The 13,950-nt window shown below is 36.8% G+C and overlaps 1 protein-coding gene across 2 annotated transcripts in view; it reads right to left on the reverse strand.

The window, feature by feature from the left end:
• Nucleotides 1-13,950, reverse strand: part of LOC145984084 (uncharacterized) — a 111,667-nt gene that overhangs the window by 70,426 nt on the left and 27,291 nt on the right. The window contains exons 1-2 of one of the 2 annotated variants that reach the window (XM_083117484.1): nucleotides 8,846-9,243; nucleotides 723-794 (exon numbers count right to left, since the gene is read on the reverse strand). In XM_083117484.1, coding sequence (XP_082973610.1) covers nucleotides 723-794; nucleotides 8,846-9,048 — 275 coding nt within the window. In that variant the 5' untranslated portion in view covers nucleotides 9,049-9,243. Of the gene's footprint in view, nucleotides 1-722; nucleotides 795-8,845; nucleotides 9,244-13,950 lie in introns of those variants that run through there. The other variant, XM_083117485.1, reaches the window with a different exon arrangement.

Raw genomic sequence — 13,950 nt, forward strand, 5'->3', positions numbered from 1 at the left:
TTTCATGGAAATATATATTTATCTCTCGATAAATAAAGTAAGCAGACTCGTGTATTCTTCGTAATTTCCTTGCCGAATTACAGTGTTATATCCCCCATACCAATCTTCTGTCAATTACGTTTTCCCTGATTTATTAACAAATTTCGTTTTGTTGATTCCACGGGGTGGAAACACATGAAAACTTTTAATTTGTTCTGACCCATAAAACTATTTAGAGCAAAAAAAAACAACAAAAAAATCTGAACAGTAGACCTTATTTTCTCGCATATTCACCATGCTTTAAACGACTTCAACACAACGTATCCTACTTAAAGTACTTCCTGAAATTCCCGGCAGATGGCATATCGGTTAATTTTAATCGCGAATTCTGGCTGTAAGTTCTCTCTTATGTCAATTTATGTACATCAGGTTACACGTGCATCATCATCAGAATTAAAAAAAACTCTCAACCTATCAGCAGAGGTATTTTTCACCACAAACATGCTGATGGTTCCACACATGGTCGACGTGCTTTAAAAAAATATTATTTTCCACCTGGTAACATCAGAACACTGTTACCTTTATTATTGCTTTACTTCAAATTTTGTGATTGCATTAGCACTGGCCAAAAATTGCACTTATTGAAGCCTTACGTTCACTATATTCAGAATCAAACAAGCAAAAGATCAAACACGGATCAAATGAAGGCATTCAATACCATGAATTTAGAAAATAATACTTACAGCTGTTGCAACTTGCTCAAACCCTTGAAGGACCCTTCTGCAATGTTCGCGATTGCATTGTCCCTTATCTCCCTAGAAAATAAAAGAAAAAAACAGTAAGTTTATACTTCAGTGTCAAGAAATTGTTAAATTGTAACATTACCTAACAAAGGGGCATGAGCACCAAATGCACTTTTTCTATACATTTTGCTAATTTCAGCCATAATGTGAGGAACTAAAATCAAGTCTCCGTCTACACTAGTTCATGCAGGAAGGCAATTCAAGGAACGCAAAAACATGTTTCATCACCATTGAACAACAGTAATCTAAACCCAGAATTAAGCTCATATGATAAATCCATCATTTTAACTGCTGTTTTACAAGCTTTTAAAATAGGTGAGTCAACACTGCATGTTAAAGTGGCATGGAATTTAGCATACTTGATAATACACATAACTAATGTAATTGAAACTAATATCCTATCTGTTATATACAACAATTTCAACATTTCAATTACCAGTTGTTTTTTGTGTTGCAGTGTGATAATTTTAACTCTCATAATAAGAAGGATAAATGATAAAATACAGGGTGAAACATGCACACAAGCATTTGTTCAATTACCAGTTGTTTTTTGTGTTGCAGTGTGGTAATTTTAACTCTCATAATAAGAAGGATAAATGATAAAACACAGGGTGAAACAGGCACACAAGCATTTGTTCCTCCTAAGTGTTTGGATACCAAAGGAAGTGAAATAAAAAAAATATCAAATTATGCATAATCACGTATAATTCACAATTTTTCATTTTGGATCTCTTTTCACAGTTGCCAGTAGAGTTCCAGTATAAACTTGACCAAAGCACTGATTCGGACACTGCTCACACTTAAAGCTTCACTTTACCTTATTTTGTTACTTTTCTATCCCTTCAGTTTGAATATGACAATGAGATGGATGCTGGGTGTTGAAATAGAGTAACAAGCACAAAGAAACATCAATATCTTTCCTTAACTTTTAACAGTCCCCGTTCCTTAGATCATGATATCATCATACTGAAGTATAGTAAAGATGATTTTGTCAAGTGCAAGTAAAATATTAATATGTTGAAACATTATACAATCCTAGATTATACAAATTCAGAAATTAGAGATGATGATGTTAGATTGGATCTAATTGTAGTTCTTGATAAAATCTTATCAAAATGCACTTAATGCTCGGGTTGACAACTTCAATAAGATATCTTATCAACATGGATACAAGAAGCGCACTTGGATGGTGATTAGTTTGTATACATCTCCCACCCTGGCTCTAAAATTGTTTGCATCCATATTTCTCAAGGCACTAATATATAATACGTTTTAAAGCAAGTTTTACCTGGGGGATAGACTGTAACAATTTTGCCTGGTCTAATTCTTACCACATTTATACTCCAATTACCATGAAATAAAACACATGGTAAGAAAATTACACTGTTTTATGCAAAGCTGCATAAAACCGAAGAAGTTATGATGGATGTTTATCAAAAGCTGGTTTAACTTTTTTAGTTGATATGATTTTTTATTTTGGATAAAATTGCTAGGCTTTCACAGGAAGTACAATGTTGATATTCTACCTCAACACAGGTGCAAGTAGATGAAGAAGAAAGAGGGTAAGTCACTCAAGAAATCCATTTGGGGGAACCCCTGCACTTGCTATGTACCTACAATTATGCTATGTAGAGTTCAAAATTGCCCCTTAGATTAGTTATTTGAATTTACATAAAACAATAAACTTCTTTTATTTAAAAAAAAAAATCAAAAATATTTTAAAAAACTAAAATCTCCTGAAATTGTGTTCTTTTAAAACTTCTGTCTGCTCCTTGATGACACTTTTTAACACACAGCAAAAAAAAAAAAAATAATTAATAATAACAAGGCAACAATACGACACCTACAAGTAAACAATCTTTACCTGCATAATTTAACTATTCTATTTTTTTTTCTTCAATGAACTATCGGTAAAAATTTGACAGACTCCCAACGGATTTCTTGATTTTTACAGAAGAAACTACTTACAGAAATGAGTTTGTGTAGCATTTAGAAGTTCATGCAGGTATTTTCTTTCATCGTGGAATCTATTTCACCGGAAAATCATGTATTTTTTAAAAAAAATATCTCTCCGATGCACAATTGCTGTTGCTTCCATTTGCTTGCACTACGTGAACCAAATGTTTGATGACGTAACTCCCTGTCAGTGCTTCCAAACACGCCATTTTTTTGCAAGATGACAATTTTAATTATGTTTGCCTAACCTCACCGAACCTTGCCGTGCATGGTTAGTGGGGTTATCCGTGCATGGTTCGTGGAGCTATTCATGAATTCAGGGCTATCCGTGAATGGTTTGTGGGGATATTTTGGTTGACAAGGTTGCAACACTGCCAATGATGATCTACCATGCTAGTCAAGCTGTTTTGCCATATTGTGGAAGTGAAAAAGGAAGAAAAATAATTGAAATTATTTCCATGAAAAAAGCAAAATATCACCTACAAGATATGCAGAATAGGTAAGTACGAATGTTAAAAGTGATGAAATGAACGAGCGAGAGGTTGGGACTGTGTCGAACATTTACTGAACTATCAAACCGTTATCATCAGCAAGATTTTGCACGGTTGTAGGACCTTAACAGTACTACAGTTTATTTTTTTCAAATTCACTTTACTTTATTGCATGGGGGAATTTTTGTGTAAAATTTAAGACTTCCTTGTTTCAAAGTGAACACTAAAATTCCCTGTCCACAAGAGCAATTCTTTGAGAGAAAAAGAAGTAAATAAACCAACCTGATGACTGTTTTAGACAGGCTGAGTGATAGTGAGGCAACTTGGTGATTTTTTCTCCACACTGCATGTTATGTATTCACCAGTGAGCAGATATTGTTTTGAGCCTATGTCATATGCCTATGTTTGAGAATGAAAGGTCATGAAGGGTTTAGAAGACAAAGGCGTGTCTACAAGAATCTGTGGTATACTATGAAGTTGTAATGGCAAGTAGAAATGTAATGTTAAATAAAATAATAATCCATCGCATGTTTAATAGGCTTGCCAAGAGAGTTGATTGTGATAATGTTCCAAATCAATGGACATTTTGCTTTTTCCCTAAAAAGATTTACAGAAACTTATGACCATAAGGTGTGTAGTACATGTTTATTCCACCATTGTGTGAGGGCAGCACTGCCAAGTGGCAACAGCTGACCGGCAGGGTCGAGTGATTCACGTCAGACACTTGCTGTACAGACTGTGAGCGGTGCATGATGTTTGTGTGCAATCCGTGTTTCGAAGTGGGCTGGCTGTTGGTACTCGTAAAGCTGTAGTATTTGTGTACCATGTTTTCTTTATTTCCTTTTGTGAAATAAATCTTTTGTTCAACATATGGTCTTTCTGTGCAGTGTGGTGATAAACTATTCATGCATTCTAAAATCATTTTGAATCCAGAATTCTTTATGACAATATAAGATGGGCAAATTTTAGATTCAATTTCTGAACATGGTAACATTTTTTCATGACCACAGATCTTGAACTCACTACATTAATTACAGAAAGCAATTATCTTTGACAAGGGATGCTGAAGGTCAGCAACTTATGCTGCCACCAACTGCAAATTTCACACACTTGTGTCATTGATGGTTACAATATAAATAAAACCTAGTAAAAATATATTTCTGGGAATTATGAATTTGATTTTATGCACATCAACCTATTAACTCTCTACACACAAAAGAGACAGCTGGATTGCTTTCACCATTGTATGCACTTTAGAAAACTACTTTTCACTGGAGATAATACTAGTACTAAACATCCTGTACCACTACTACTAAGAAATCTACACTAACCAATGCAAACTGTACAATAATAGTGGGTACTTGGCCAAAGGGAAGTGATCTTCAAGAGACCCACATTGTAAAATTTTACTGCTATGTCCAGACACTGGATATTATGTGCGTTCTAAATTTATAGATATACGCTTTTTCTGACAAAGTAAACATTTTCTGAAACAAAACTATATAGTATTATGCTGACTTAACCACTTCCTTACACATGTACTCAAAATAGTTGTTTTTAAATAGCCAATATATAATAAATTTCTACATTTTCACCAAATGTTAAATATATGAAAACAACACACCTCATAACATAACTTCACATAACACACTTAAACTGGGACCCATTACAGTGCTGGCGAGACACTGTACAATTGAAAGAAAGTGGAAGTTTTGCATCGATTATGAATATTGTGTTAAATATGGAAGTTTTCAGCTGCATTTAGCTCATGGAGATGCGTTATAGCAAAGTAGTGGTTAGTTTTACATGGTACCATTTATCACATGTTGACAGTGTTGCTGTTAGTAAGTAATGTTACATATTTGGTAGGTTAGGAGAGTTAGGTTTAACACTGTTTTAATTCCCACATGCTTTTGGCTTTGTGTGTGTCCAGGATATGACAACCTGGATTATTGATGGTAGCACATATACACACATTCACAAATATCCTTTTTTCACCTGTAACTTCGTAGCAGAAAATGCATATTTTCAATGTATGTATGTATTTTTCTTGACAATGTTTTTGGCAGATTTCAGTGTTTAGCATAATATAACATTTATTTCAAAATGTGGACCCCCTCCACCCCAAGAAAAAGATTAGCCCCAAATTATGACGATGGTTCAATCATTTCCTATCCTACACGAGTTCATATTGTTGTATGCACATATCATTGACATTATAACAGTAGTCTATTAGAACTAACATAAAAAATCACTATGAGCATCAAATTCCTAACCAAATAAAGAAAATTGCATCACTGTCAAGAAAAATAGACACATTCCTTGAAAATGTTCATTTCACAGCATGTAGTGTTGCATGAAGTGGATATCCATAAACAAGTCAGTACCAGCATTTTTCCAATACATTGAATTAACATTTTCAGTGTTTTATTATTTTTTACCACAAGCACAGAGCCTAAAAACACATGCAGATTCTAACAGCATTAAACCTAATGACCTGATGAATAGTACCACATAAAACATACATGAATTCACTAGACCCGTCTAGTTGGCTGCACTTTTTGACTCGCTTTAATTCTCTTTGCACTGAAGCATCTAGTTGGTTGCACGGTGCAACACCGAGTTGTCTAGTTCATTGATTTGGAGTCAAGTAGTGTATTTGGTGTCTGCACCATCTGCACTACCTTCCAGACCAGTGTATGGTCACGTGGTGCGTGCTAACTAATCAAATGACCGTTTAAAGCAGCAGACAGGCATTTGTTGCATATTTTGAACTTGAACACCGCTTTCCGTCTAGTTGGTTGCACATCATTTCCTTGCACCAACCTGACACTGGATATACCTGCACTGCATCAAGTGTCAAAAAGTGCACCCAACTAGCCAGGGTTGCTATAAAACATCTCAGAATAAAAAAAAAAAAAAAAGTATTCATATTGAGCACAATCTTCACAATACAGCAGCACCTATATTCCAAAATAAATAAGCACTTCCTTTGTCACCAATGGACCAGAATTGCACAGAAACAAACTTTAAGCCTTTGTTCAGAGAAATAATTCCCTAATCACCTGCATCTAAACTATGTGAAAGAATTTATCCATGCTACTAAAATACCTGAAAACTATTATTAAACATGCATCTATAAACAAAGAAGCATAATAAAATCAATGATGAGGGGGGGGGGGGGTGGAATAATATTACTATCAACATTTCATGTTTGCAGAATGTGATTCTAGTTTTCTCAGTTTTGAGAAGCAGTGATTATGCAGAAATTTCATACCAAAAAGTAAGTTGTTGTATTTATGTTTCTAAAATTCAATTACTGGAAGTAAGGCATGAGAAGGAACTACTAATGTAACAGAAGCCCAGTCTAGTTGGCTGCACTTTTTGACACACTGTGCAGTGCAGGTGTATCCAGTGTGAGGTTGGTGTAACGGTGGTGCAAGGATATTACGTTCAACCAACTAGACTGAAAGCGGTGTTCAAGTTCAGATTATTCAACAAATGCCTGTCTGCTGCTTTAAATGGTCATTTGATTAGTTAGCACGCACCACGTGACCATACACCGGTCCAGAAGGTAGTGCAGACACCAAATACACTACTTGACTCGGTGTTGCACCGTGCAACCAACTAGACGCTTTGGTGCAAACAGGAACTAGACGCTTTGGTGCAAACAGAGTCCAAAAGTGCAGCCAACTAGACGGGGCTAGAATCAACCTAACCAAGCATATTTAAGAGAGAATGGTATTTCTTCTGTCTAAAAAAGTTGTTGTCCACATGTAAAGGAGAAGAAAGTGAGGAAATACTAAGGCAATGTAACCAAACCTACTTATGAATGAACAATGTATATTACTTCCAGTTTCTACCACTTTTGGCTAATTGCAAAGATGAGGATGAATGGTGATGAGACAAAATTGATAAACGGACAATCACAAGCCCATATGAACAGCACACAACACAAACCACACAGAGGATTATCATGGCCATGGGCCCAGCCAACAGAGCCTTGTTAGTCTGCTAAATGCAGCCCAGGGTGTAATTCATGGAAGTGAGGTTGAAATTTTGGTGTCCTTGGAAAGGGTTACCCCTTACACGTTACAAGGGTTACCCCTTACACGTTACATTTCAACCTTCTAGCAAGGTTGTACCTTATTTCATTTGTATTTGGTACAGTCTGAAGAAGACCTTGTTAGGTTGAAATGAATTTCTGCCTTGGTCAGCATATTGAGTTTTTGGTTATCATGGAAACAAGGTTTAATGGTGTTATCATATGTCAACAGTTTGGTGGGGAATGATATTTTGACACAAATTTACTATATATAAAGCAAACTAAATTTAATTATGCAAAATGATCATCCACACTGCACCTGGCACAATGTTTTGCAGATGGCAGGTCTACACTATACCTATGCAACAGATAACAAAATCACATATCGATGTGAACATGTACGTGGAATTGTATTTGGACAGAAAAAGTCTTCAGGAAATATATTTATTAATTATACATTACAGTCCTTTAGTAATATGCATTTAGACATAGGCCTATTACGAATTTGCATGATGTTTAACAGGTGTGTGTACAATAAAGAGATTAGCATCCACCAATATAACTGAACCTGCCTAATCTACATACATATGGGGTGGGAAAATCATTTTGAAAAAAATAGCACAGTAAATTGTGAATTCTATGATATAGATCAGACAAGTGTACACTTGAGGGATAAAAGCAATCTGAAGTTGGGCTAATCACTTTCATTCAACCACTCGTGGTTATTTCACTAATTTCACAATATGTGGATCTTGGATATATAATGAATAATAATTCTAAACAGACATCATCTATAGCCGGCTTATTATTATTTGAGAATATGCTCAATGAAATGAAATGCCTCAGGACGTTAACGATATTGCTCTTGTAGTAAATGCATTGACTTAAAACAGGCATCTACCACAGTAGAATTCAGCCCCAAAGCAGCATTTATATGAAAACAAACAATGAATTATCATCACTGTAACTCCCTATTAATTCATGTTCCCAGAAGTGATTTTGGGAAAATTGAAATGTGTAGTCTACATGCAAATATGCACTTCGAACATACTTGTGCTTGATTGAGTTTCCACCCTGGGCTGGACATGTTATCCTAGTAAGCCTACTATAATCTTCATATACATGTACGTATTCATATACTTATACATGTACGTATTCATATACTTAATTCGTGTGTTAAAACAGCTGATCAAATTCATAAACAATTATTCTTTACTTATGTGAGTATCATATTAAATTCCTTGTACTTATAATGTATAACTTCAATGCATTCACATACACTGTATATGATCAACACAAACCTTTATCGAATCATTATCTGCTATAACTATCAATCGAATCTGTCATTGATTGTGAATACGCGTAGCTTGCGCTTAGCTATTTCGCACCTTACTAAGCGAAAGCTGCTTCTATGTGCTTCTAGGGGTATTAACGATGAATATTTCTTGAATATGAAACATTTAAACAAACAAAGGCCTACTTTGTGTCTATATTTTAACCATATTATAAGCATTTATACACAATCTGTTTACACTGCCGCACAAGGACATTAATCAGTCCCTATTACTTACAAATTCTCCACCCATTCTGGAAGATCTTGAGGGATTTCAACCAGTCCCTGTTTGCTGCAAGAAACAAATGCTCCAAGACAGGGACAAGCTGTAGGACAATAAGTATTTTCCGTCAATGCAAATGTCACTGTTAACCTCCATATAGTCAATGCAGTCCACAGCCACGAAGAAATGGAATTCGCCATCTTAGAATGCAAATACATCTATTGCAACTGGTTTCTCACTTCACAATAGACATTATTTAAACTTATCACAGCACCGTTGTAGTACATTGTGTTGACTTCACTTCCGTAAAGCCATAGTTGACGAAATGCAGAGGAAAACACATACATAACACTTGGCATCATGTTATATCACTGTCGTCGTTTCCCCTTCCTCCATGTCGCGTTCTGCCTACATTCCACTGTGTTCTAAACAACGTCTCATAGGTCGGTTCAGACCACGTGACCGAATCTTTTAAACGGGCTGTAGTAGCCTGTGGTAGCTGGAAATTTAATGCGGATTAGAGGAGTGCGAGTGTGCAGCAGCGTCGAGCAGGTAGAAATGCATCAATTAATAATAAATAATTAAGTAATGTAAACATCTGCATTTACAGTTCTATTGCATTACTAGCAATGCAGCACGAGCAACAGAAATCATTTACGGACGCGTCACGACATTGGTAAAATGTCAAGAATCAATAAAAAATACATATATTTATCTATGACGAGTCGCTGAAGTCCGATAAATAAATTCGTTGAACTCGTGTTTTTTTTATTAAATAATTAAACATGTAATCAGAAATTTAGAGCCGCAGTGCATTTAGTCGGTAGGACGTTTTACTGCCATGCGGGAAACCCGATTCCCGGGGTTGGTGATCTAAGGTCGGATTTTTTTCTGGACTTGTCCCCGCACAAAGCGGCCTTGGGGCTCCCCAGCCTCAAAAAAAAAAAAAAAAAAAAAAAAAAAAAAAAAAAAAAAAAAAAAAAAAAAAGGTACCTCTGGGAGGGGTAAAGGCGATCGGAGCGTGGTGCTGATCACGTCACCTCCAATATGTCCGCGATCGAGAATATGTGGGACCCTACTCCCACATCCCCTAAATGCGCCTTTATGGCACGGTGCTATATGTACGGGGAATGGCGTGCCCAAGGGGGGTTGGGGGGGTTATAACCCCCCTTTTGGCCCAGTATTAAAAAAAAAGAACGTCAAAGGTAGGAAAATATAACAAAATGAGGGCTGACTACCAAGAAAAAGTATACGTAACCCCTGCCTTTCGAAAATCCTGAGCACGCCACTGCGGGGAACTTTACCTTACCTAATCAGAAATTTATATTATTATGGGTGCCCAGGGGGCTTGCCTCTACCGGATCTCTGGTAAAGAAGCATAACAAATCAGATCGGTCAATTGAATGACTATCTTCTTTTTTCTCATTTCGATCATATGGCTATAACACTGAAAGCAATTCTTCAATGTTCAAATTGATTGATTGAATTAGGTTATTTTACGTCGCTTTTCTTCCACTTTTTGGTTAATCGCGACAATGAGGATGAGTGATGATGTAATGAATCTGATGAAAGAACATTCACAAAGAAAACCAATTTCCAGACCGGGATTCGAACCCGGGACCCTTGACGTCGTAGCGCGCTGTGATAACCACTCCGCCACGAAGGTCGGCAGTGTTCAAATTAAGTTCACTCATATTGAATTTATTCCAAAGTAACCATTAGACATAAAAAATGTTATTGTGTTATTGTCTTTTTTTAATCAGCAAGTTATAAATAATTAATGAACATACCTTCGATATACGAATCCTATAGGGTCCTAATAAAACGTAGAGGAAGACAAGCAAGGGGACTCAGCTTTCTTACACCCGAATCTTAGCCACCCCCCCCCCCTTTCCGCTCCTTTCTCTGTGTTTGATTGGATTTGTTTGTGTATTTCTTATTTTATGTAACTCTTCTGCCTCTTTTAGTTAATCCCCTGCTGAAAATTTTGTCTACTGTTTTCAGTAGATCAATAGGTGTTTTGAAACATCTATAACTATGTTCACATTTGCAAACAGATATACAAATAAAAAATGTTAATAAAGGCAGGCACGTATCCAAGGGGGGAGGGCTTAGGGGGCTCGAGCCACCCCGAAAGTTTTCGGTTTACATTAGATAAAATGAGGTTTTTGGTTTCTTGTGCTGTGAATTACGATAATGTAAGGATAATTTAAGGAGAGAAATAATTATCGAGGCAATACGGAGAATGTTCTGTATTCTTGTTATTGTTAATAGTGCGTATCTGAGGTGGAAATCAGGTGGCTCGACCCCCCCCCCCCTTCCGGGAAATGTTTCAGTTTACACTAGATAAAATTAGGTCTTTTTGAATAATATGACGATAATTTAAGGAGAGGTTATTGTCAAGGCAAGACGTAGAATATTCTATAACCCTCTTATTATTAATAGCGCGTATCCAAGGTGGGAATCAGGGGGCTCGAGGCCCCCCCCCCCCTCGCCTCCAGGATTTTTTTCTGTTTACATTAAATAAAATTAGGATTTTGGCTTCTTGAATAATGTGATAATAATTTAGAGAAATAATTATCAAGGAAAGACGGAGAATGTTCTATAACCCTGTTATTGTTAATAGCGCGTATCCAAGGTGGGAATCAGGGGGCTCGAGCCCCCCCCCCCACACACACCTTCAGGAAATATTTCTGTTTATATTAGATAAAATTAGGATATTTGCTTTTTGAATAATGTGACCATAATTTAAGGGTAGAAATACTTATCAAGGCAAGACGGAGAATGTTCTAAAACCCTGTTGTTGATAATATTGCACGTAAACTTTTATTGAGCTTTCAGTATTGTCGCAGCAAACTTGAGCACTATGTAGAGACTTGTCAGCATTTGGATGCTGCACAGCAAAGGTATTGCCACACGTAGAGCGATTCGTTGTAATTTTTAATCTCTGGAATGCGCGAGAGGGAATGTTCTTGAATAAGTGGAGTCGAACTACTGGCAATATTTATAAATCGTTTATCTGCGCAACGTTCTAGAATATACTGAGGATATAAATACGCGTTAATTAGAACCATTCCTAAATATAAATTCTTTGACCGAACCTTGGATCCAATGAGAAAAATGGCGTTGTCTATGACATCATTTCCTTTTAAGCGTTCAATTCAAGGACTTGTTCATGATTTATTTGATCGTGTTAAAGGTGCTTTACTTCAGTCTCTAATACAAAATTATAAAAAACTTCTGGTGAGTTGATTTTTAAAAATGTGTCCGAGATAAAGAGTGGCGTGCCAACGATTTTCGGCAGGGAGAGGGGTTACGCATACTATTCTTGTTGGTCAGTCCTCATTTTGCCATATTTTCCTGTTTTTGACGTTCTTCTTTTAAGGACTATGTCAAATCTGTTATGACCCCACCAACCCTCCCTTGGGCACGTCACTGGAGATACCTAAATGAGTAAGCATTTGATCATATTGGGAGAAGAAACATTAGATGTGTTGGGAACGGAAGGGTTTTCACTGTGCAATAATGGTTTCGTGATCCAGCTGTATTCTATAGAAGACTTCCTTTGTTTCGTGCCGATATATGACAAGACTGCGGAAGCTGTGACAGACAATTTTGAACACTTGCGAGTACTTAGGCCTGAATATGAACAATTTGGTGGGTTTCGGCTTTTAAAAGAGCTGCAAGCATGGGAGGACAAGACACATTAGTGGTGTTCAGGCTCGAATCAGATAAATAAATATTCGAGAACTGTCTGCGTCCAGTTCGCAGCACACAGTTTGAATCTCGTATTGTCGAGTGGATTGATTGTCCATCCCGTGCATGTGTAACAGCTTCGTAAAAACACTTGGTTACCTGGTACACAGATGTTTTGATGCCTGATTAGAAGAAATGGACGAACATACATACTAAGATGGTTCCGGCACACAAGGTTAATGGAAACTGAGGAGTCGAGTGGTAGTGCCTTAAACAGTGGTGACGATTTAGGGGATAGTTGCTCCCCATTTTTTTGCCTCCATACTATGTCCTCTTAATCCTAAGCCTTGTCTAACAAGAGAAAGTGCGACCTTGGCATAGGTGATTGTCTTTTCAATTTCTTGTAATCATCATTCGACTCGTCGCGATTAACCAAGAGGCCACGATTGAGAGTGGGGGGTTCTTTAAAATAATATAAAATTCTACATATATATATATATTTCTCTGAAATATATGTAAAAACGTTTACACTTTACGTGCACCACATTTAATCCATTAGATGAAGGGAATTATTTAGGGGAAGATATGCCCACATGCGGGTTTGTAGCCGCACGTTGAGTCCTCCCAACTTTGGGGGGGGGGGGGAAGGGATTTTCTGTGATGGAAATTTGATGTGAACAGTACAGCATTCGATACAAGTTGAAATACGTTATCAATTATCCATTGCTGTTATATACCTGGGTAAAAAGCAATTTGTAGACTTCCAAGTGATTTGTAAGGGGTAATATGGATTATCGGGATTAATGTTAAGTCTTAGATTATGTTATTTTGGAATTTTAGTTAAGGGGGGGGGGGATGAGCATTAAATTTGGGTGAGAATATCAAACTCTTGTGTATTGCTATTACGTCTTAGATTGTTGCGGAAGTTCTGGCGTGTGGGACTATTTTTTTTTAGAGGGGGCAATATCCACTCTTCGATATCAACAGTAAGTCTAAAATTGGCATGGAAATTTGGTGGGAGGATTGAGTAGGGTGGGGGGGGGGGAGATATGGAGCTATTGATTATCAAGGAATTTCTGAAGTGAGGCAGAGTTCGAACATTATATTTTGGGGTCTATATTTAGCAATATGGTATCCACACGTTTTCGGCGCCGAACGTGCGAAAATAGAAGCTGGAAAAGAATAACTATCGCGGGATCCTAAGAAAGTATTGACAACCTATTAAATTAATATTCTTCCAAGCCTGCAAAGAAATGGGTATAAACATTATCTTGCTCGCAATACTGCGTTACGAGAATGCGTGTTTCGCGTTTTAATGAGGTGATTGTGAAGAATTATAATATAGTTGCATTACAAGACATGAACAATATTTATTTCGCCGGCCCCTGTGGCGGAGTGGCTAGCACATCGCGCTACGATGTGAA

The sequence above is a fragment of the Lepisma saccharinum genome, chromosome 2 (assembly GCF_977018435.1).
Source record: "Lepisma saccharinum chromosome 2, izLepSacc3.1, whole genome shotgun sequence".
In the NCBI taxonomy this organism is placed as follows: Eukaryota; Metazoa; Arthropoda; class Insecta; order Zygentoma; family Lepismatidae; genus Lepisma; species Lepisma saccharinum.